Source organism: Numida meleagris, chromosome 7 (assembly GCF_002078875.1).
Source record: "Numida meleagris isolate 19003 breed g44 Domestic line chromosome 7, NumMel1.0, whole genome shotgun sequence".
NCBI classification, from domain to species: Eukaryota; Metazoa; Chordata; class Aves; order Galliformes; family Numididae; genus Numida; species Numida meleagris.
The window spans coordinates 30,065,033-30,088,028 of NC_034415.1; the positions used below are offsets into that span (position 1 = coordinate 30,065,033).

Here is a 22,996-nt window from a genome sequence, read left to right on the forward strand (position 1 = left end):
TGATGTACACTAAATCTAAGCAGGAAGAAAACTCACCGTGCACTAAGGCAATGTGCGCTTGCAGCCCAGAAAGCCAACCCTAACCTGGGTTGCATCAAGAGAAGCGGGACCAGCAGTTCAAGGGAGGTGGTTCTGTCCCTCTACTCTGCTCTCGTAAGACCCCACCCGGAGTCTGGAGACCCCAACACAAGAAGGATATGGAGCCGTTGAAGCGGGTCCAGAGGAGGGCCAAAAAGATAATTAGAGGGCTGGAGCACCTCCCCTGCAGGGACAGGCTGAGAGAGTTGGGCCGGTCAAACCGGAAAAAAAAAAAAGCCAAGGAAAACTTAAAAGGAACCTTCCAGTACCTGAAGGGGGTCTACAGGAAAGCTGGGAAGGGACTTTTTATAAGGGCAGGTAGCAACAACACAAGGGGAAACGGCTTTAAAGTGGAAGAGGGTAGATTTAGACTAGATATCAGGAAGAAATTCTTTACTGTGAGGGTGGTGAGACACTGGAACAGGTTGCCCAGTGAGGCTGAGGATGCCCCCTCCTTGGAGGCGTTCAAGGCCAGACTGGATGAGGCTGTAAGCAAGCTGGTCTAGTGGGAGGTGACAATCTTAAAGGTCCCTTCCAACCCAAACCATTCTATGATTCTATCCAATTATTTTAAAATTGCATTATAAAATCATATTTGAAATGTGGAAAACTAGCTTTCAGAACTTATAATTTCCATCCAAAACCAGTCATTTCTCTCTCCAGCCTATGACATCTCCTTTGAAAGAATGCACAGAGGCCTGATTTCAATACGAGATTTAGACAGAACTGAGCTTGTTGAATACCAGTGTGATTTTCTTGCCACTGATAATGCAATCACAAAACAAGACAATGAAAAAGCTGTCCTCCCACCAGTGGCAAGAAATCTTTAAAAGCTGACAATTTATGTTTCTCAACTATTCTTCACATGCAGTTTATTATCCGAAGTTTATGTATTTATTGTTTTATGAGTGGATTTTCATTTAGGCTTGAGTAACGTGTGCTTAAGATGTGCATGTTATAGGCTCTCACCTAGCGAAGACTTCAGCTCCTGTTTTTTGATGGACAACCTAGTTCATCAAAAACAACACAAATAGGCTAAGAATGCACATCTACTCACACTTTTGCTTCAAGCAAAACACCCACTTTTGTTTCAGGGCTACATTTTTATTGATTGGTGATTAGTGAGTATTAATTGCAAGATCAAGTTAATACTGCTCTATATTTTTTGTTCTTGGTGTTGCTGCACCTATTGCATTGGCACTTGCAGATTTGTAATATGCTTAGCTATATATTTTGAGCAAAAATTTAGAAATTATGCTTTATCTATATAAAGATATTTACTAGTGACACTTAATATGTATAAGTGGTTTGAAAATCTTAGAGTTTCAGTTTTGGCATTAACCACACAGATAGTTCTTGCATCACAAGATGTCACCTCCTGTTTTTCCTGGATAATAAAAACTGATTGCAAATCAACTGACTTCTACGTATGTGTGTTGTGCTATCCTTTCCTCGTGTACAAAATCATAACATTACTATCATGTGATGAAAGGAAGTTACAATTGCTCCTTGACTTTAAATGTAGAAGTAGCAACACACACATGCATGACAATTTTTTCAATTTCTTGCACACTCCAAAGTGGCTTTGGAAAATTTACAATTACTCATTAAAATCTTACATTAATATCCAATACCAAGAAATGGCATAGTCTTCAAAAATTTTCACTCCAACAGATCTTGCATCCAGGACATTGTTGATACCGCTGAGGAAAGACAAATTCAAGAAAAGTTTGCTTAAGGTAGAAGAGCCGGATTTATTTAAACAACAGACAGCCCTAGTGAAAGAATTTGAAATATCATTGCTAATAATATTAACTATATCCATATCAATAATATTACTCAGCTTCAGTTCTGTAAGCCAATATCAATCATAGTTGTGTCACAGAAAGTTCTAAGTTAAAAACCTTTAAAAAACTGAAGAAAAAACTACACACCTCCTGATACAGCCTTATTAAACAAACTCCATGAGTACTAATTATCACCAGTCATAATTGCTTATTATGTCACAAGAAAAGAATGTATTGTTAAGCATGTACTAAAAGACAAACAGTTGTGACTCCAGGAGAGCCCATCTGCAAGGCAGGTGTTATCACACAGCGCTTTTTGACCATTAGACACATTAAAAACAGGAGCACTCTTATGAGGTGAAATGCCTATAGTACTAGGACTGTCCACGTTAGCAGAAAGGCTAAGCACAGGGAATAGCAAAGTCTGCTAGGGTTTCATTCTCAGCCTTCTCCAGCTTTCTTTAATGCTTTTCTTTATTTCCTATGCTAGGAAAAAAGCCAAGAATTTTAAAAGATTTAAAAACTGACAATTACTTTGAGACAATCAAACTAAAACTTCCAGTTCCCTGCTTGTATCTGTATTCCATGGTGTCAGTTTCCCTTACTGGAACTGAGCAGGTGCTCAGGTGCAAAGGCACCATATATTAGCAAGTCCTGCCTGGTCACCTTCAGCCCAAATTGTTTCAGAATCTCAGAATACAACAAATGAGCAGTAAAGAACGGTAAAACCTACTTTGCAGCTTCCCTGAGATCAGTTACATTTCTTGTTTTCCCTCTTCCATCTTTGAACGTAGTCTGGTTTGCCACAGTTAGGACACCATTCTTTGTGGAGAAGTCTGGGAAGCATCTCTTCAGAACTATTCAAAATACCAAAACAAAGCATGCACATTACATTTCATGACAAGGTCCACTTTCATCCTCTAAAAGCAGATGCAACAAATTCTAACATATTTGCATTATTTCAGATTCATAGTCAATTGTTTTTCACTTGATGATCTATCGATTTGTTGACTTTGAAAGATCTTGGAAGAGACAATATATACAATATGATTTTTTTTTTTAATACTCTGGGACTTCTTGTCCTACGTTTGTAGGAGTTCAGGCACAATGGAAGCATAGCTTTCAACTGGAGATTCTAGGTGCTATCAGAAAACAACAGTAGTATCTGTAGTAGTTTAAGAATTTGTGAAGAATGCAGAATTACTCTGCCAGTATCTTGGGAGCTTACAAATACTGCAACTTCTGAAATACATAATTTACATGGCAATAATCAAACCAGTCTCCAGGGACAGACTCAACATGGCTCCTCACTAATGGTATTAGGACCCAAACCAAAACATAACAGCGAGCATCAGTGCCTCATATGCCAGATGAACTGCAATAACAGTTATTGTCACTAGATATCCTTAGAGAGAAGGCAATGGAAAAAAAATACAAAAACTATTGGTTAGATGAAAGGAGGAGGGAATTGTAAAAGAGAGAGAAAAGGAGAAACAGGTACATACTGTTTTGTTGCCCTGCTCTTTGCTGCAAAACGTTCAGCTTTTCATTTTAAAAGAGGAAAGCAGATCACTCCTCTGTATTTTACATAACAATTCTGTTCTGTCCTTATCAGGTTCCAACACACAATGATATTCAGTCTAGAATGCCTGTCCTACCAATTGTTCTGAGGATATAACTAACATGTCCTTCTTCCTCCCTTCGTAATCATTGCTGCATAATTCAGTCCGAAAGAAGATACTAGCTCCACAAATCAATTTTCTGACTTTTGGGTCAGTACATCAATTTTCATAAAAATTCGTAACTTTTTTTTTTAAGTGAATCTGTTTGCTTTTTAAACCTGCCCCTGGCTTACACAATGTCTACTTTAAAGCACAGGAAAACAAACAGCAGTTTCTCATTTTCATGCAGTGGCAGATACTCTTGGTATTACACTCCTGCAGATGAGACCAACTCTGAGATCTATCAGAAATACCTGCTGACTGTAGAGACAAAGTATCTTTTGGCCTCTTTATTACTGATCTAGACACCTTACAGAGCCAGAATTACAACTGAAAATTGAGCTGCACTGTAATGAGGCTCAAGTACCCTCTGAACTTTAGCAGCTGTCCCTACGATCCTTTGTACATTCATGGTATTTTCTTGAAGCCAGTGGGGTTGCTTGCTCATGTGCTTCGAAAGACACAACTTGAGTTGTAAATTTTTTCAGTATTAGTGGTGATTCATGAGGAAGAAAATGCTCAGCTTGACCGGATCATACGCTGAATGTTCACAGACAGCAGTTAGAAAAAAAAGTCTTTATATTTCTAAACTTTAAAAATGACCGATGGTCACTAACACATAACAGCTCCTAGAGACCTTGCCACAAAACATTTTTCAGATCGGAGTTGTGCTTTAATGTGAATACTAATAATCATCTAAGATGTGTGTAAGAAGTAGAATCACTCACAAGGCCTGCTTGGAATGATCATCGAAGGACAATCTTCATCACGTAGGACTTGAGCAACAGACTAAAAAGGGGAAAAATAGGAATTCTGAATACATAGCAGAATAACAAAATGCCCTTCATTTCTCACTCAGTCTGAAAAAGCATCCCAAACTGGGCTTTGTAGCCTCCTCCCTGAACTCGACTGGTGGAACTACAAGAAACATTCATGATGTGAGAATCCATTCTGTCAATGCGATTTTGGAAAAGACTATTCTTACTGCTTTTCCTAGCAATAAAAAAGACCTGCTCACTTTGGATCTGCATCTAGGTCAGAGGTGAATGACGAGTTGTTCTTTGCCTCCTCTTGTTTTTTTCTCTTCAGAAAAGAATTTAACACAATTAATTTAGTTGATTTGCAAAGCATTTTAAAGATGAGAGAAATACCTACAGTACCATTCAGTGCAAAATCAATTCTCTTAAGGACAGATCAATTTTTGTAGCTAAAAAATAGATTAAGTAGCTGTAAACGACTCATCAGCATTAAGAACTTGGTTGAGATATTCTGTTCTACTGCTGTGGTGAACCTAAGTCCTGGAGAATACTGCCTGCTACAGTACTGCACCTACATGGGTAACTGCAGATACCTTTTTAAGCAAACAGTAATCGTTGAAAGAGAGGGAATTTGGGGTGCATAAAAGATCTAAGTTGTGATTAAATCAGTGTCAAACCATATATATGGAAATACTCCTAACATGATGATATTGGAATAATCTAAAGCTTTGATGTAGTTCAGTAAAATCAGGCACATTACATATTGCCTGAAGAATAAATGTATTCTGTCATCTTTTGATACATACACACCTTGCGAGGATTGTTAAAACCAGGTTTGCAGTACTGCTTGAAGTAGTTCCACTGATCTGGCCTATATCTGTAGGAAGCCTGAACATCAATGTAGGTTGCAAACCTGTCTGGGCACTTTGAGACACAAAGCTGCAAAAACAAAACAAAAACAAATCATAGAATATCCCAAGTTGGAAGGGACCACACGGATCACTGAGTCCAATCCCCAGCTCCAAACAGCACCACGCAAAACCCAAACCGTACATCTGATGGCGGTGTCCAAACACTCCTTGAGCTCTGGCAGCTTGGGCCATGCCCTGGTGATCTGTTCCATGGCCACCACTCGATGGGGCAGAATATTTCCCTAACCCCAGCCTGACCCTCTCCTGACACAGCTCCATGCCATTCTCTCGGGTGCTGCTGCTGTCACCAGAGAGCAGAGCTCAGCGCTGCCGCTCCCTCCCTGTGAGGAGCTGTGGGCAGCCATAAGGCCTCCGCCCTCAGCCTGCTCTGCACTTAACAAACCAAGCTCCTCACATGCCTTGCCCTCCACACCCTTCCCCATCTTCTTAGCTCCTGTCTGGATGCACTCTTACAGTTAGATGGGCAAGGTGGTGACACAGCTATTTTCACAGGATGCATTGCATTTCTATTTATAAGGAGAACTTTATTAAAAACATTTATTAAAAACAAGAAATTTTGTGAGAAGATCTAAGGTTAATCCTTAGACTAACAGGCAAATCCTTCACACAGGCTAGATGCTGCAAGAGAGTCTTTCTTAATGAGTATTATGGTCCTGTGGACCACCCAGAGGCGGTCAACACCCAGGTCAAGGAAAAAAGAAGAGCTTTGCCCTTCTTGGGACAAAAGGTAACTGCAAGTACACTCTCTTCCATAACCTCAGTTTCCCACCTGTGAATTAGGGAAGGAAGAGTGTTGTCTGTGGATCCAGTGAGCTATAATAACAGTTTGTAAACCCACAGCCTTACTCTAAAACTGAAGCTCTTTACATGCCAGTTCTTGTTTTTCTCTCCTGAACTATTTGACATGAAAGGGGCAGGAATTAAAGATTTTATCTGCAGTTTAAAAGAGGAACTGTCAAACTAAAGTTTCTTCAGCATTTTTACAAAGAAAAACAGGGAATTAAACCTCAGCAGCAGCAAAGAGAACTTAAGAACTTTCTCAGCTTTGGAGATGTCTGAACATAAATAAGGTAACTACCCTCCTTCCCCCAAACTGTTTCAACAAAGTATTTCACCTTTCCTAATTCGTGACCACTGCCAGCTTGAACATAGTACCAGTCAAATCCCACGCAATGACCTCAGTATTTCTGTTATTGCAACAATTCAGCCTGTTCTAAGTCCAAAGACTGCAGGGTAACAGCGCCCCTGTCTTGTGTGGGTAGATGGAAATTCCAAAAACAAATCTGCTGCTGACAAAGTTTCCATTCTGTCAGCAACTGAACAGAGTTGAGAGGATTCTTGCTCTCCCTTCCCAGAGATTTCCACCACCTCAGCTGTGTCAAATAATCCGTACAGTCACAGTAATTAGGTGAGACAGATCTGGCAAGGACAGGAATCAGGAGAAAGGACAAGCTGGAATGGGTAACACTTTTCAAAGACAGTGACATAAATAGACAATCAACATTTGGAATCAGTAAGCCGGTCACCAGAAAACAGCTCTCATCCAAAGTAACACTGCATTTCACCGAACATTCTCAAGATGACTGAGACCAAACTATCACCTGTAGTTTATTTACACAGTACAATTAGTTTGGTAGCAAGGGTGGATCACGGTAGTCCTGCCCCTAACTCACTCCTCTGACCTACCTGGAAAGCAACAAATTATGGCCCCGAGATGAACTAATGTAACTGTTTGTGCAATTGCTCAGCAAACCAGGACAATAAAATGGTCTCATGTAAAAATGATCAGAAGGGTAATTTAAATCCACATGAGTTCAGTAACAGGAGTTATTTCACAGGTTCACAATGAGTTGCAGCACAGTTAAGGGAGAGTACAAATTTTGGCATTAGTCCAAAACAAGCTTTCCTCAATTTTGGAAGTGCCATGAGATCTAACCACACCCAGGAACTGCTGTCACTGGGGATATATACATTTTCTTGTACATGCCCAGTTTGGAAAACCCTAGCTGTAAATTAAAAGGATTTTTGTATACAGTTATTACAACTGGACAGCTGCCTGCAATAAATTAATGAGTAACAAATTGCTGTATTCAACTAGACTTTTTTCAACTCTGACCTAAAATACACAATCTGATACATTTCCACTTATTTTGTTCTGATCATAACAGGATACAGATACTTTATGCTCTAGATGTCATCTATAAAACAACTATATGGTATTTAGCTGGATATGAACAGCACTTTTAAAATCCAAACAAACGTATGTCTAGTTCTTAAGCACCATATCTAAGAGGCAGGGAAAATATCTCTGTATTTCACTCACCTGTGTTGTAGGGCACTGCAGGTTAATTAACACTACAGGACTGGCACATTTCAGAATGTTAAAGTAAAACAAAATGGTCTTGTTCCTAGGGAAGTGGATATAAGATAATTAATGTTGTAAGTATAGGTTCTTACATATCCTACCATATCAAAATTTATAGCATAAATTGTTATTTTAATTCTGTTATTTTGAATAGTCTTAATACAAACACAAGACAAAAAATCCACAGATACTGAACGTTCTATACCAAGAGATCTTTTAAACCAGAATTTTTTTTCTAACGAATACTAACTTTGAGCAGTTTTTCCACAGCAAGGGTTTAAGCTGAAACAATCCTAGGCACTGTTACAAGGTGTCTCAATCGTGCCTCTAAGAAGTGCAAAGTTACCTGCAAAACACTGTGGTCCCTTTTGCTTGTACTGCATACAAAATTACTAGCAACAAACTTTGCATTGTAAAAGCTGATTATTCTGCTGATCAGAAGGTGGCACCAAAATAAAAAGCTTTTCATGGATGGAAACTGAAAGCAGCTAGCCAGGAAACAGAATGATAATATCCTCTTACAATAATGCTCCTAAACCTCCTTTGATAAAAATGAAGGCCAGTCTAAGGGGTCTGCACCCAACAATCCCCATGCTTAACAGCTTCTGGAAACTGGGACCTTGAAGTCCCAGTCTGGGGACCTCCTCTATTTGGATTTTTTGAAAACTGATCACTCCAAGATTGCTGGATTTAAACACCTACCGTTTAAAGTGATCAAATACATTGTTCACATTTTCTGGCTCAAAATAATTATCAACTACCTCTAATGAGGATGGCATACCAGTAGTCCTGCTCCTTTTATATGACTTCAAAGTCAGCTAGCCATGCCAGGACTGCACTGTGCCCCTGTAGGAGATAACAATGCACATATCCCCTCGTGGCCTGTGCTGTACAAGAGAACACAATACAGCCGTGTCCGAGCTGACACACCACTGACACACACTGTGGCAACGCAAATGAGTTCTGCCTTGGGAGGAGGACAGTTACATCAAAACCAAAGTGCTCTCGGAGTAACCAGGCTGCTACTGTCATCTCTTTCCAGAGTATCCCCCAGTCTAGGACACATACACTGATCCAGTACTGGGCTTCCACCAGCTGCTCAAACTGGCTAGATCTTCAAGACTATTATATTCCCCTGTATATAGAGCAATTATATATATTCGAGCTCCCTTTAAAAATGAGATTAGCTCAGCTGCCTGACATTTTAGAACATACATTTGTTTTCACCAGGGTACGTTCTACTATGTGCTGTTTAACAAAACACACATATTGTCAAACATAATTCATTAATTACTATTTCTTCAAATAAAAAAATAAGATTTTGGACTTAAAATGTCATCTTTCTTCAATAGGTACATTCCCAAAGTCATTTGTTTTCCTCATGCCTTAGCCCACACACTTGCTGATATTAACAGCAGAAAATAAAGATTAAACATATAGGTATCACAAGGATAAAAAACTGTGTCCTTTATGGAGAGACTGTATTGTATTCCGTGATTACAAGTATGTCCTGTAGAAGGCAAAACAAGCTTAGAGATTACATGGAGATTAATGGATGGCTTACAGGGAGGCATGAAGAGGCCTAGAGATTTGCATGACAACGTAATCAGATTAAGCCTCCAGGGACTTAGGCTAACTTGCAACAATGATTTTCCATTCTCATGGTGTACGGTGTCCATATAGGACATACAAGCACACCCCATACCTCCACTTCTTCAGACCACAGGGACTTGTCTAGAGGAGCCTTCCGGCAGGCCCTAATGCTAATACTGCCATGAACAATCCTGCCTGTATAGTAAATTGTATTACATGCCTCTTGACTTGAAATTTTAATTAAAAACAAACCTCCTCAATGTGGCAAATAGATGCCAAAACGCATCCTCAGGGGCCATATTACCTCCCAGCAATGATAGGAACATTTCTGCATACAAATCGGAAATTATGTTGAAAGAAGTAATCGAAGACTTGTGTAACAAAGAGAAACTGGGAATGAGAATGGGTGACAAGAATCAGGATGACCTGACTACACACCACACTCAATGAACAGATGCTGTGTATCTCAGTTCCCCAAACCTATTTGGCCACTGCTTCCTGTGGACTAGAGAGGGGGCAAAGACAAAAGGAGGGGTGGGTGAACAGCAGAGGAGAGCGTGCAGTGTCATGGAACACACAACATTACAACTCTCTTCATAGAGAAAGAGGACTCTTATGGCCTTGCCAACAACTATTATGAGGAATCTCAGCCAGAGGGTGGAACAGATCTCATCTTCTTACAGCGCCTAGTCAGTTTCCTCTGTAAAGAGTTTGAGAGGATACAAAGTATTAGCCTCTATCCCCCTTCCTCTATCCCGTTCTCCCTCTCCTTTCCTTTTGAACTGGCCTTGGGGCAGTGGTTTCATCAGTTTCTTTCCCAGAAAACTAAACGGGAAAATAAAGCAGCAGCAAAGAGCTATTATCATATACTAGCTTTTGTTTTCATTCCTGCACAGTTTCCAACTTCATGTAGTTGGCAAGGGCATAAAAGGTACCTAATGATTACTTTTTGAAAGGGAGAGGGAAACAGTAGAAATATTTCTTAAATTCTTTTCATAAGACACTCGAGATTTTCAGAGAAAACAATGATGTGACATCTTAATTCCCAAAAGTCCAAATATAAAATGTTAGGAAACCGAGATAAGTAAATAGAGCCCTTGGGGGCTGATATCTCCAAGAAAGGTATGGCCACAGCTGCCTGACCACAGTCTCCCCTCTACTTATATGGGATAAGCAGCAGAAGAAAATAAGAGCTTTGTTATGCTTTCTTCTACGGTATTTGTTGTGCGTTGAGGGAAACCAAGAAACTGGCTGCAATGCTCTAGAGACTACTCTTACCTCAAGATGGACAGAAGACTTTCCCTAGCCTTTGCAGTTAGAAGCTCAGCCAGCTAGTCACTTCCAATGTTATTAGTGACGCAATCTTAGTTACACTGGTACTTAACTAAAAATATTCTCTGAATGATGAGAACTGGACTACAGTAATAATCTGTGTTTAGATTTCCTCTGAGCAACTAATCTATTTCTGAACTTTATTTGGAATAAATGCAGTAAGAAGACGTCAAGTGTTGACATCTTTTCAACTTTCCACAAGAACCACTTGCAGACAGAGGATCTGAAACCTCATTTTTCATTCATAGTACACAAGTCGTAAAGATGGGTGTTTGGATTTAGTACTCACTCATTGAAGGTGTCCTTCTGACCACAGAACTGCCCATAGCTGTCAGTTGGATAAATCACTTTCCTGGGATCGCCATGTACCCAAGCTGCAAATATACATATATTTTAACATTATAGTCAAGTGTACAGCAGTAACTGGGTAATAGTTGAAATTCACCTCTCATGAACTATTTTAATTTTTGTTTATGGCCACTGGAGGGTATTGGTTTGTATATTTCCTAATAAAAAAGCGACAGTACAAAACAAACTAACTGAACTAAGATACAGATGAATCAGTAACAAAGCAAGTCAGTTCACTTTTTATCTCCAGGGCAAACATATCCGAGTTGGGTCCAAAATATGAGGTAATGGATTTCAAAAAAATAATGGTTTTCAAAAGGTTAAAGAGGAGGTACTGCAAAAGCTCTGTTGGCTTACAGCCACAGAGAAATGGAGAGTTGACTAAGCAGGCAAATTACAGTGTTCACAAACAACCACAATGGTACTGAAATCAATGGGATTACCTAAGTATGACAGAAATATACAGGTTGTGACTGAATCTAATGGATTTCATTTGCAACAGGAATATAAACAAACACGCGTTTTTAAATCAAAATAGTTCCTGTCCTCTCACTCAGTAATTATCCCATTTTTCAGTTATCACGTCTGTATCTGGCAAGTTATGTACTATACACACAGCTAGCACAAACCATAGTACTGAATGGGAAAAGAAGTTTGTTGAACTGTAACTACTTTCCTCCAATTTAAAGCAAGCTTTCTTTTTAAGCCATTTTCACCTGCATTGTTATTTTCTTCTGAGAATGAAGTGCACACCAGTTATCACCACCGGTATCATCATTTCTAAGCTACAGCGTGCCTAAATGACTGAATTCCTTTCATGACTAGCCAATGACTAGTCTTTGAATTACCGACTACTAACTGCTGATCTGCCTTTAAGCAACAGAAACTTCATTTTTTGAAGCATCACCTGAAATTAAGATATACAGAATATAATTCCTTATCAATGCCCTGAGCTGACTTCCTAAAATCGGGTTGCTACAGAAGTATAAGAAAAGGCCACTTATCCTCTTCCAATCTTTCTCTTGAGACTGTATAATGTGTAAAATATTGCAAGCATTACCAAGATTTTAGTCCCTACCTTCTTTTGCAAAACATACTGAAAGTCAGGAGCTCCCATAGCATAAACTTCAGGCCTTGACCTATGCATTCCATCTTAAATTTGCTTATCTGTAATTACCTCATTTTCACTCCACTTTGCAGCATTAAATTTAGCCCATTAAGAAAGCTGTCATATTCCTCAAGGTCATTTTGGTGAGAATAACTGTGCTTACAGCAACACTCATTGTATGCGCAGTAGAGACTACCTACACAAGATCTCAGAGAGCAGAGCACAAATATATTGGAATGCTTGGGACGGATACACTACGTATCTCGGGTGACTTGCAAATAGTTATGACTGTCTACCAACACAGAATCTGTAATGCTACCTTCCACCTCGAATGGCTTTAGGTTACCAGCATGAACCCTCTAGTTCATTTTAACGCATATTAGTTTACCTGTGTTTTGGAGTTCGTAAATTAATTTGCTGCTTGGCATCAATCAATTTCTGAACATCCAGACTGAATGCATTTCAGATTAACTGTGGTATTCTGATGCTCACAGAAAGTTGAAGTGCTTCACTGGTGTTAAACTCCATTGAAATTTTCATTCATTAAATCTCACTTCTTTCATTCACAATAGCTAATGGGAACATTAAGGAGGTACCAGATAACTCAATTACATGTATGTGTATGACATCAGAAAGCAGATAGCTCTCTGATAATTGCACTGAGTCTGCTGGCTATGTCATGTATACTTTCTTCTGTTGTGACTTGGACAACAGGGAGTTTTCCTTCTACTTTAATACGACTTCATTTTTCACATGCTTAAAAGTCTGGGGGCCACAAGGACAAGCTCCTAAACAGATCCAAAAAGCCTTTTGGGTCTTGTCTGATGTTAAATGATTCTTCTACACCAGGGTTTTTCTAGCCCCAAACTTTTTATTCTTAAGTAACTTTTGCTTGACACTTTTTTTTAAAACAGTATTTAAACAGGAACCAGTGGAGAAAAACCTCACCACATCAGAGCCAAAGTTACTTCTCAACAGAATTTCTGTTTAGACTGCTTCGCCATTAACAAATTGTCTAAAACTTCTCTTGCTTGGCAGTACCTGTCCTGTGTGCCCGAGGCTTCTGTGTTGTTTTTAATCAAGCAATATCTAAAATGATTTGATTAAAAAAAAAGTAATTTAGCACACTTTTCTCCGTGAAATTCCACCACTGTGATCAGCTGCTAGGTGGACGTAGCTGCTTGGAAGCTAAATTCCGGAGTGGAACTAAAGCAACGTTAGTCTGCTACAGAACATAAACGCTTAGCATTTGATTAACTCTACAGCAGAAAGAAGGGAAATTACCAACAGAAGAGAAAATATACAGCTTCAGTCATTGCCTGTGCCAAGGCTTAGCCATCAAGATTAATCAACCTACCCCCTGACACTTTCTTTGCAAACTGAGAACAATTACAGTAAAAGGATCCATGTGATAAACACCTTTTTTTTTTTACTGGAGTAGGTAGTGAAAAACAAGTATCTAACACAACAGAGGGAAGAAGGTTATCACAAGAACTAGCCTGACAGAGCAGCACCACGTTTTGTGTGCTGTGCTGCACTGTTGACAACTCATGATCAAACACTAAATGAAAAAGAATCTAATCGCATAGGATTTTTTTTCAAGCATGTTCTAATGCGCATAAGGCTGCAGTTTGAGAGCTGGCACAAACAAAAAGAAGATGAAAACAGAAAATCAAAGAATAGCAGAACCATATTATACAATTGAGTCAACCCTCGGAGCAGCAACGTGACATCCTATGACACCACAATTTCATTTTCAGGAGAACTGCAATTCTGTCAGTCCTACTGAAGTGGAGCCAATACACACGAACAGTACAAAAAATAGCTGTTGCTTGCGTATATCAGATACACCCCTCTTTTTTGTGCTCTAGAGCTTTGCTGTGAAGGCTGGAAAGCTCCCTGACAAGGAGAAAACGTCGTTAGAAGAGAGGCATCCTTTGGTATTTAAAAATTAACTGCAAATCTGTTTTTGTTATCTGTCTCATTCCCTCTATATATTTTCAAAAAGGCAGCCTTTATCCTGAGCATACAGCTAAAGCCTATGTGAGCTACACATACAATACTGAGGGCAGTATTGGATTTAAATTTTCAAACACCGCAGCAGTGATAAACCTACATTTACAGCTTATTTCTTATAGCAGATTCGGCAGGGATCCAGATAATTATTCATGTATATTCAAAAAATTGTGGAAACGTACTTTTTATTGTCTCTATGATGAGCCATAAGGCATAATTCATGACTAAGGATTGATCTATAATCATTTTTTTCTTAATGTAAAATTTATTTACATGCACGTATTTTGTACAGGGCTGATCCCTGGAGTTGAGCCAAAGTCAATCACATCTTTTACTTCAAAATAAAACAGTGTAAAAAGAATAGCTGAAGCACTGTATAAGAAAATTTGAAAAGCTGGGACCACGTAGATCTGGATTTGGAGCTGAGATAAATGTTTCTAGATTGAGAATTTGAATCTTCTCTGTATGAAATGAAGGAAAAGTCACCAGCTACAAATTTGGTACCTGTCCCGGGAATGGGTTCTGTTTCTAACCAACATTTCATAAGGTTTGCAAAAGAAGGCTGTTCAGATGGTTGGCATCTAGTAGGAAACTCCTACACGTGCAGAGCAGAGAATATGACTAATTCACTGCCTCACATCACGTGCAGAAAACTGGCCAGCCATCTGTTATGTACTTCAACATTATACTGTATGGGGTTGTTTGGAATCGGCGCATATGAAGTTGACCAAGTTCTAGCCAAAGAATTAGAGACTTATATAGTGCCAGAAAGGGAGCCAAGACTTCACAGCACAAGAACACTATACAGCTAGAAACTTCGTGTTTTCCTTTCTGTTTGTCCAGCTACTAGCACTTCAGAACATTGCCTGTCTGCGCAAGGGCAGGTAATCAGCCACCAAAGCTTTCACATCTTCAAGAAAAAAACCAAATGTTCCTCTTATCTGAGTCCAGCTCGTTCAGTTCTGGCTTTGCATTTGAATACTGACAGAAGGACAGAGCAGAACATCAATGAAGAATCAGTCGATCAGATAGAAAGAGGACAACAGCACAGACACCTAGAACAGGTTGCCTAGGACCTTACCCAGACAGCTTTTGTATATCTCCAAGAATTAAGACTGTTCAAGCTCTTCTCTGTACTGAATAGAAACTGATGTTACAGAATAGTAAAGAAAACTAACAGCTTTTCTTATATCTAAGGCAAAGCCAAAATGTTTTACAAGTAAATTGAAAGAGTTTAGGCAGACATGCAGACACACAATAATACACTTTTATAGTATTATTTGTCCTTTCACACGTATGCATTTATCACACAAAATCAAACGGGTATTACTGATTAATAAATATCCCGATGTGCAAACAACCCTGGATCCCAAACTAAACGATGTTCTCTCTCTTACTTCCCTACTCACTGCTCACATATGTTCTTTTGGTAATCTTCAGAACAAAAACCCTCTTAATAACCAAAGCATTTAGTTCTAACTTTTGCTGTCAGATTAACATCAAATGAAAGGATTTTTCCACAACAATTACTATGATAGTAAAATTACCAAATTCTCATTTTTCTTGACCATACTTCATTCTGAATTTTTCATCAGTAAATACATGTTTTTGAACTTCTCTTGTTACAACAGACTCTGAATGCTAATTCACGATTTTCTTCTAGGCAAGGCACTGCTTATTGACCTGAAAGCTTTGTGTAGACATAAGCAGAAGGGACATGCCAGTTAGAAGTAATAACATTCACAAAGTTGCTTATCATTGGCATGAGAATGCACTGCTATATACTATACCTGTGTTTACTTACCTACAATTCCTAATGCAATGTAACCCAGAATGACAACTATGAAGATTACACAGCAAATAACATCTGTGCAATGCCTAGGAACAGAAAGGAACACTTTTTAAAGATAAGGGGTCTAATACAACTTTGAAAACACCAAATGTCACAGTCTTCTCACATCTGAATATACTACGTAAACATATTTGCATCTGCACTTACTATTTTCTGAAGTCTTACACTAAATCACATTTGAAGTGTTAATGTCCTGCTTTCACTGCAAGATGCTGATAAACATCTTTAGTGTGTCCTTTAAAACTGGTGTCAAATACTATAAACAATGTCTTGAGATGATGACTCAATACAGCTTACCTGTATTATAAGCAGGTTATGAATGGAAAAACAACAGTGAAACTAAGAAAAAAGAAAAACCTATCTGCAACTACCCCAATCTGTACACAAAATTCTTATTCGGCTGCTTGACCTCATTTAGTGCAACCAAAATAGGCTCTACAGAAAGAGAAAAAACATCTTGTGGAGAGGCATATCTCCATTTACAGACAAGCAAAGAACAGCATTCTCCAGATGGAAAACTAAAACGCAAGTATTCAATTCAATTAATGTCTTCCCTTAATTGTCTATCTATTAAGTTTATGTGAGCAGAGAAGCAGAGACGTGGAATACCACACATTTTCCTCCAACACTGGACCTTGATTAGAGTCATTCCAGCAGCGTAATTAATAGGAAACACGAACTCCTCAGAGAGTAGAAGGGCAAGTATGCATTTACAGAGACAACTGATTCCAGTGAGCAACTTCCTCCTTCACAGGCTAACTTCACAAGCCTTTACTTCTGAAGATGCGTGGCTGGCTAATAGCTCACGTCTCATAAGCCTTTGCAGGTCTTGCTCATTAAGAAGTATTTGCACCTACTGGTCTCATCAGTCTACGTTATTTCATTAACAAAGGAGTACGTTATTCATAGAAGGATGTACTACCCTGACCCTCCTCACCTGAAGTACTTCAATCTCTGTTACTGACAACTTACTGTTTATCTGGCACAGTTTTGGTGAAGAGCAGGCTGGATAGCCTGAAGGTATGCAAACTTTGTAGCTGCCCTGCCAGGGCAAGTTCTGTCAGCAGAGGCACTCGCTGCTGCTCTCCACTCTTCACTTGTAGTAATAAATTGCTTCTGTTCTGACCTGATCAAAGTTGCATCCCAGTTTTCCATGATATAAGACCGAGCAATAATCACTCCAGAAAAACTAATGCATGCTTCATTATAAAGTGAAAGTAAAGGGTCGCCTTCATAAACCTGGCAATGTTCAGCTCTCCTTGCCAGTCTATGCAAGGAGTCAAGCTGAAGCCTGAACATAAGAAGTCTCAGAATGCCATCTCCAGTGACAAACAGTAATTTTTAGTGTCAATCAATCTTTCTATTTTCCAATCTATGTTCTCCTCTTATAAATAACCATTATTCTGTAGTATTAAGGAGATGACCTTTGAAACAATTGGAGAACTTTAGAAGTGTTTTCAGGTGTGGAAAAGGAATGAAAAATCCTGTATCTCTAGAGAGACAGTTTCACCATCTCACTGAAACAAACATTTAGTAAGGCAAAGCTGGTACAGATTCAAGGTCAGTGTGACAGTAATCTAACGAAGGACAACTGCTTGAAGTAGAAGAAACAAAGCCAAAAATGTTGTTCATTCTCCAAGTCTGTTCAGAATCTCTGTTGAAGATTGGCTCTCACCCCATAAGGGAAATTTTTAAGATACAGAAGACTTAATAGAAGAAATCTCAGGAGAAATGAGCCACCATAAATACTTTAATTACAGCTCATAACATCTCAAAAATCTCTTCAAGTATAATTCTCATAGGTCTCATTTTGTGATAACTAAATAAAATTAACAGTTACATTTGTTTGTGCCAGATCTTTTAAGTTTTGCAGACCCATCATAAACAAGTACCCATGAACACTTAACCAGAAAGCAGGACTTTCTGTTCCTTATAGGACATTTATAGGGCACAAACTCTTGTATAGTTCCTAGTAGAACTCACTGTGTCCAAGTACTGTTGCAAAATAAAGACTGAAAAAAAACAAACAAAAAAACCTAATCAAATCCTTTACTGAGTGGCTTCAGAGAATTTTAAAACATACAGACTAATTGTTTTTCCATAACAAATAAATTACTTATTTTACTAGATACCACGTGTGAAACTTTGGCTCCATTTAACATAATTGTTCACACAGAATCATAGAATGGCTGTGGTTAGAAGGGATCTCACAGGCCCTCAGCCCCAGCCCTGCCATGGGCTGGGTGCCCCCCACCAGCTCAGGCGGACCAGGCCCCATCCGTACCCTTGGACACCTCCAAGGTGGGGCACCCACAGCTCTGGGCAGTAGCACTAGGGCCTCACCACCTCTGGTGGAAGAATTTCCTCCTCACACCTGACCTTGATCTCCCCTCATTTAGTTTGAAGCCAGTCCCCCTTGTCCCATCACTATTAGATCATGTAAAAAGTTGCTCTCTCTCACGTTTATCAGCTCCCTTCAGGTACTGGAAGGCTGCAATGAGGTCTCCACAGAGTCTCCTCTTCTCCAGGCTGAACGTCCCCAGCTCTCAAAAGAGGTACTGCAGCCACCGGGCACCTTCACAGTCTCATCTGGACCCGCTCCAACAGCTCCACATCTTTCATGAGCCAGAGGCCCCAGATCTGGACACACTACTTCAGAAGGAGCCTCGCAAGGGCAGAGTAGAGGGAGACAATCGCCTCCCCCACAGCCACTGCATTTATTCCATTTTAACAAAATACGCTTCCATGAAATATAACCAAACTCCACACACAAACTCCTTCAGAATTATGGTACTAGCAATGTACCATAAACATTGCCTCGCTGAACACTCCTATTAACCCCAGTGCTCAACACTTCAGCAACCGGCAACAGCTCTGTTCTCTTCAGAAAAATACAAGCAATGAAGTCCACACAAATGTTTCTACTTGCAAAGTATTCATTTGACAAAAATAAGGGGAGCAATATGTTATTCGATAGACATTAATACACCATTATTATGACTTGCTTTCTGTTTCTCAGGTTTTCAGATTTCTAGTGGCTTGGAGGATCAGTTGGTGCTCACAACTTGTAAACATTTATACTCTACTGTACTTCAAAAATGCATTAGCTTCAGCAGCCACTATGATGGAATGTAACTGTTCTATGTCTCTGCACCTGTCATCACTGACATACACAATTTGCAGCCTATCCCTCCTCTTCATTTTCAAAACTGAAGAGAAACTTATTCCCTGACTACAGAAAGTTGACCATGAGGTTAAGAGCAGGTCAATTTATGTCATCAGCTGAAAGCAAAGATAGGTGTATCTGCACCTACACCATACACAGAGTTACTGCTACAAGGTGTTTTGCACCAACACCGTATATATAGTTATGCCAGTTACGGTGAAGTGTACAAGCAGCTCTGTCCGCAGCTGAATGTTCATTGCTAGTACTCACGTGCCACGATCATTGTGTCTGGAACATCTTCCAGGCTGCCCTGGGTTTGGCTGGCATATAGTTAATTTTCTTCATAGAGGTTTGTACGATGTCATGTTTTGGATTTCTGATGAGAAATACCAATGACAGCACATAGATGCTTTGGCTTCTACTGAGCAGTGCTTAAAGAATCAAGGATATCTCAGCTTCTCATGGCCTGCTAGAGATGAGGCTGGAGGTGCACAAGAAACGAGGAGGGGACGCTGACCCCAACTGATGAAAGGGATATCCTATACCATTTGTCACAATAAAAAAGGGGGAGGAATGAGAGGACATTTGGAATGATGCTGTTTGTCTTCTAAAGAAACAGTTACCCACGTCTTTATTTTGTTCTGTGTGGACATGCAGCTTTTGCATTACTTAAACTGTTTTCATCCCAAACCACGAGTTCTCACTCTTTTAGCTTTCAGATTCTCTCTCCTACCTTGCCGTGGGAAGTGAGTGAGTGGCTGCACGGTGCCAAGCTGGCTGGGGGTTAAACACTCTAATGTCTCTCCTCCTACAGAAATCCCGAAGTCAGAAGCAAAATTAGAGCAGATGATGACTTTTCTCCTCTTTAACTCTTGGGAATATATTCTGAGAAAGCATTTCATTCATCTAAGCTAGCTAATTGTTATTTACTTTATTTTACTTATTTAACTGGAAAGGGGAAAGTAAAAACAAGCATTCATTGTCTTAAAAAAAATCTTAAACTGCTTTCAGGGATATGCCTATCACATACTGCACAGTGCGCCCTAATGACCCCACATGGTTAGACAAGTCATTTGGGTATCTTACACAAGCAATAGGTTGAATCTGAACCCAGGTGCACCTCACTGCAAAGCAAGCTCCATAAGCAACAACTAAGGAATCAATGCCTTATGGTGTACTGTACACTGGAGAACACCCTCAGTGTTCAGCACACTGATCTATTTCATATTGTTTCCAACAACACTGTCTCACCAGAGCATTAACAATGCACTGAACATACATGGTGTACCAGCTATTGGTCGGTTTTTATTTTACTTTGCTCTCAAGAAGCTGCTGTGGAATGGTAGAATGTCCAATTAGAACAGCACATACATACACCTGAAGTTGCAGTCATTTCACAGCAATTGCACGTTACCAACAGCAAGCCACAGCGTAAAAATAGTTCTCACCAGCTACATCATGCAATAAGAGTCATAGAATGGTTTGGGACCTCTAATGATCATCCCCTTCTGACCCCTGTACCATGGGCAGGGACACCCTCCACTAGACAAGGATACAGTAACACAGCAAAAATAAGTCCAGATGTCTTGGTGTATGATCACAGAGTTTCACCAATTTGAACAAGAAAAGCAGCTGCAAGCTGAAGAAGAGTATGCCTGGCTTCCAGTCCAATATCATACAGAAACAAGACAGACTGCATCATCTACCAAGGGACCTCAGAACCCACCAACACTGCTGAGTGTACAGATAACTGCTTCTGCAGACACGTTCTGCAGACTTGGTAGTACCTGACAAACAGCCCTACTTACCCGAGGGAAGCCCGAGACTACCTCATGAGGCTAAATCTGCACACATATGAGGCCAGACAATATGCATCCCAGGGTTCTGAAGTAACCGGCTGATGATAAGGGATAAAGGAACTCTAATTGGTAAATCAGCCTCGGTGGGAGCCCAGCTCAAGCACCTGTACAGCAATGCAAGGAGCATGGGGAACAAGCAGGAGGAGTTGCAGGCATCTGCATACCTACAGGGCTATGATGTCATTGGCATCACTGAGACATGGTGGGATGATTCTCACAACTGGGATGTAGGAATAGAAGGGTATAAACTTTAGGAAAGACAGACAGTCAGGGGAGAAGGGGAGGGGGTGTTGCCCTCTACATCAATAACCACCTGGAATCCACAGAGCTTGTAATGCTACAATGTGATGGAATGTACCACGATAATAGCAGGGTGGCAAAGTCTTTGGCAACAGCAAATGAGGACAAGCCCAAAGGCAGCAGCTGCAGAAATGAAGGAAAAGAGCTGCTTACCTTTGGAAGACCTCAGGCAGGCAGAGATCTCCAGTAAGACACCCTTGCCTCCACCACCAACCCTTAAATGAGGACTGGGAAGGGGTGGATCCTGGCTCCACCCTTTCCATTACTCAGGTGTATTGCATGCAGCTGAGCTCCCCTGGGTTGGCCCTGCCTTCCCACCAGGTGCTCAAGCACTGGTTCAGGCCCTGACTTAGCATTTCCACTACAGAGCTCCACCTGGGGATAGATGAGGAGCTGACAGAGAGTATATGCATCAGGGTTAAAGGGAAGGTGGAGGAAGGAGACATTGTAGTGGGCTGCCTGATCAGGAAGACCAAAGGATGAGGCCCTCTATAAACAGATAGGAGCAACTTCACATTCAGAAAACAGGGTCCTCATGGGGGACTTCAACCACCCTGATATCTGTTGGAGAGACAGCACAGCAGCACACCAGAAATCAAAGAGGTTCCAAGAATGTGTCGATGATAACTTCCTATTCCAAGTAGTACAGGAACCCATGAGAAAATGCTGGACCTTGTCCTCACCAACAAGGAGGGGCTGGTGAGTAATGTGAATCACAGCATCATAGAATCACCAAGATTGGAAAAGACCCACAAGATCATCCATGGACTTCTGCAAGGTATTTGACATGGTCTCACACCACATCCTTATTTTTAAATTGGTGAGATATGGGTTTGAAGGGTGAACTATTAGGTGCATAAAGAATTAGCTGGTTTGTCATATCCAGAGTGTTGCTGTCAATAGCTCCACATCCACATGGAGGCTGGTCATGAGTGGTATCCTGCATGGGTCCAACTTAGAACTGCTACTCTTCAACTTCTTTATCAGTGACATAGACAATGGGATCCAATGCACCCTCAGCAAGTTTGCAGATGACACTAAGCTGAACAGAGGGTGTCCCAAGGAGGGACACCATCCAGGGGGACCTGGACAGGCTTGAAAAGTGAGCACACAAAAACCTAATTAAGTTTCAGAAAGCCAAGTGCAGGGCATTGCATTTGGGTCAGGGAAAACCCAGCTATTTGTACAGACTGGGAGAAAAACTCCTTGAGAGCAGCCCTGCAGAGAAGGACTTGGGGGTCATGGTGGACAAAAAGCTGGACACGAACCAGCAGTGTGCACTTGCAGCCCAGAAGGCCAACTGTATCCTGGGTGACATTAAAAGAGGAGTGGGCAGCAGGGAGAGAGAGAGGATCATTCCCCTCTACTCTGCCCTCCTCATGAGGCCACATCTGGAGTACTGTGTCCAGATTTAGGGCCCCCAGCACAAGAAAGAAGTAGGGCTACTAGAGCAGGTCCAGAGTAGGCCATGAGGATGCTCAGAGGCTGCAGCACTTCTCCAGTGGAGACAAACAAAGAGGTGGAAGTGTTCAGTCTGGAGAAGAGGAGGCTCTGGGGGGACCTCATTGCAGCCTTCCAGTACTTTATAAACTCCATGGGAGAGCAAATTTTTACGTAGTTTAATAGTGATAGGACAGGAGAGATCTAGGCCAGATGTAAGGAGGAAGTTCTTTACCCAGAGGTGACGAGGCCCTGGCACAGCTGCCCAGAGCTATGGGTGCCCCATCCCTACAGGTGCTCAAAGCCATGGATGAGGCTCCGGGGAGCATGAGCTGGTGGTT

At 40.6% G+C, this 22,996-nt stretch overlaps 1 protein-coding gene across 1 annotated transcript in view; it reads right to left on the reverse strand.

Moving 5' to 3' along the window:
- The window catches only part of SLC44A5 (solute carrier family 44 member 5), a 70,541-nt gene that overhangs the window by 25,051 nt on the left and 22,494 nt on the right, over window positions 1–22,996 (reverse strand). The window contains exons 3-9 of the mRNA XM_021404863.1: window positions 15,843–15,916; window positions 10,856–10,940; window positions 7,600–7,684; window positions 5,155–5,283; window positions 4,315–4,375; window positions 2,599–2,722; window positions 1,698–1,781 (exon numbers count right to left, since the gene is read on the reverse strand). Coding sequence (XP_021260538.1) covers window positions 1,698–1,781; window positions 2,599–2,722; window positions 4,315–4,375; window positions 5,155–5,283; window positions 7,600–7,684; window positions 10,856–10,940; window positions 15,843–15,916 — 642 coding nt within the window. The remainder of the gene's footprint in view (window positions 1–1,697; window positions 1,782–2,598; window positions 2,723–4,314; window positions 4,376–5,154; window positions 5,284–7,599; window positions 7,685–10,855; window positions 10,941–15,842; window positions 15,917–22,996) is intronic.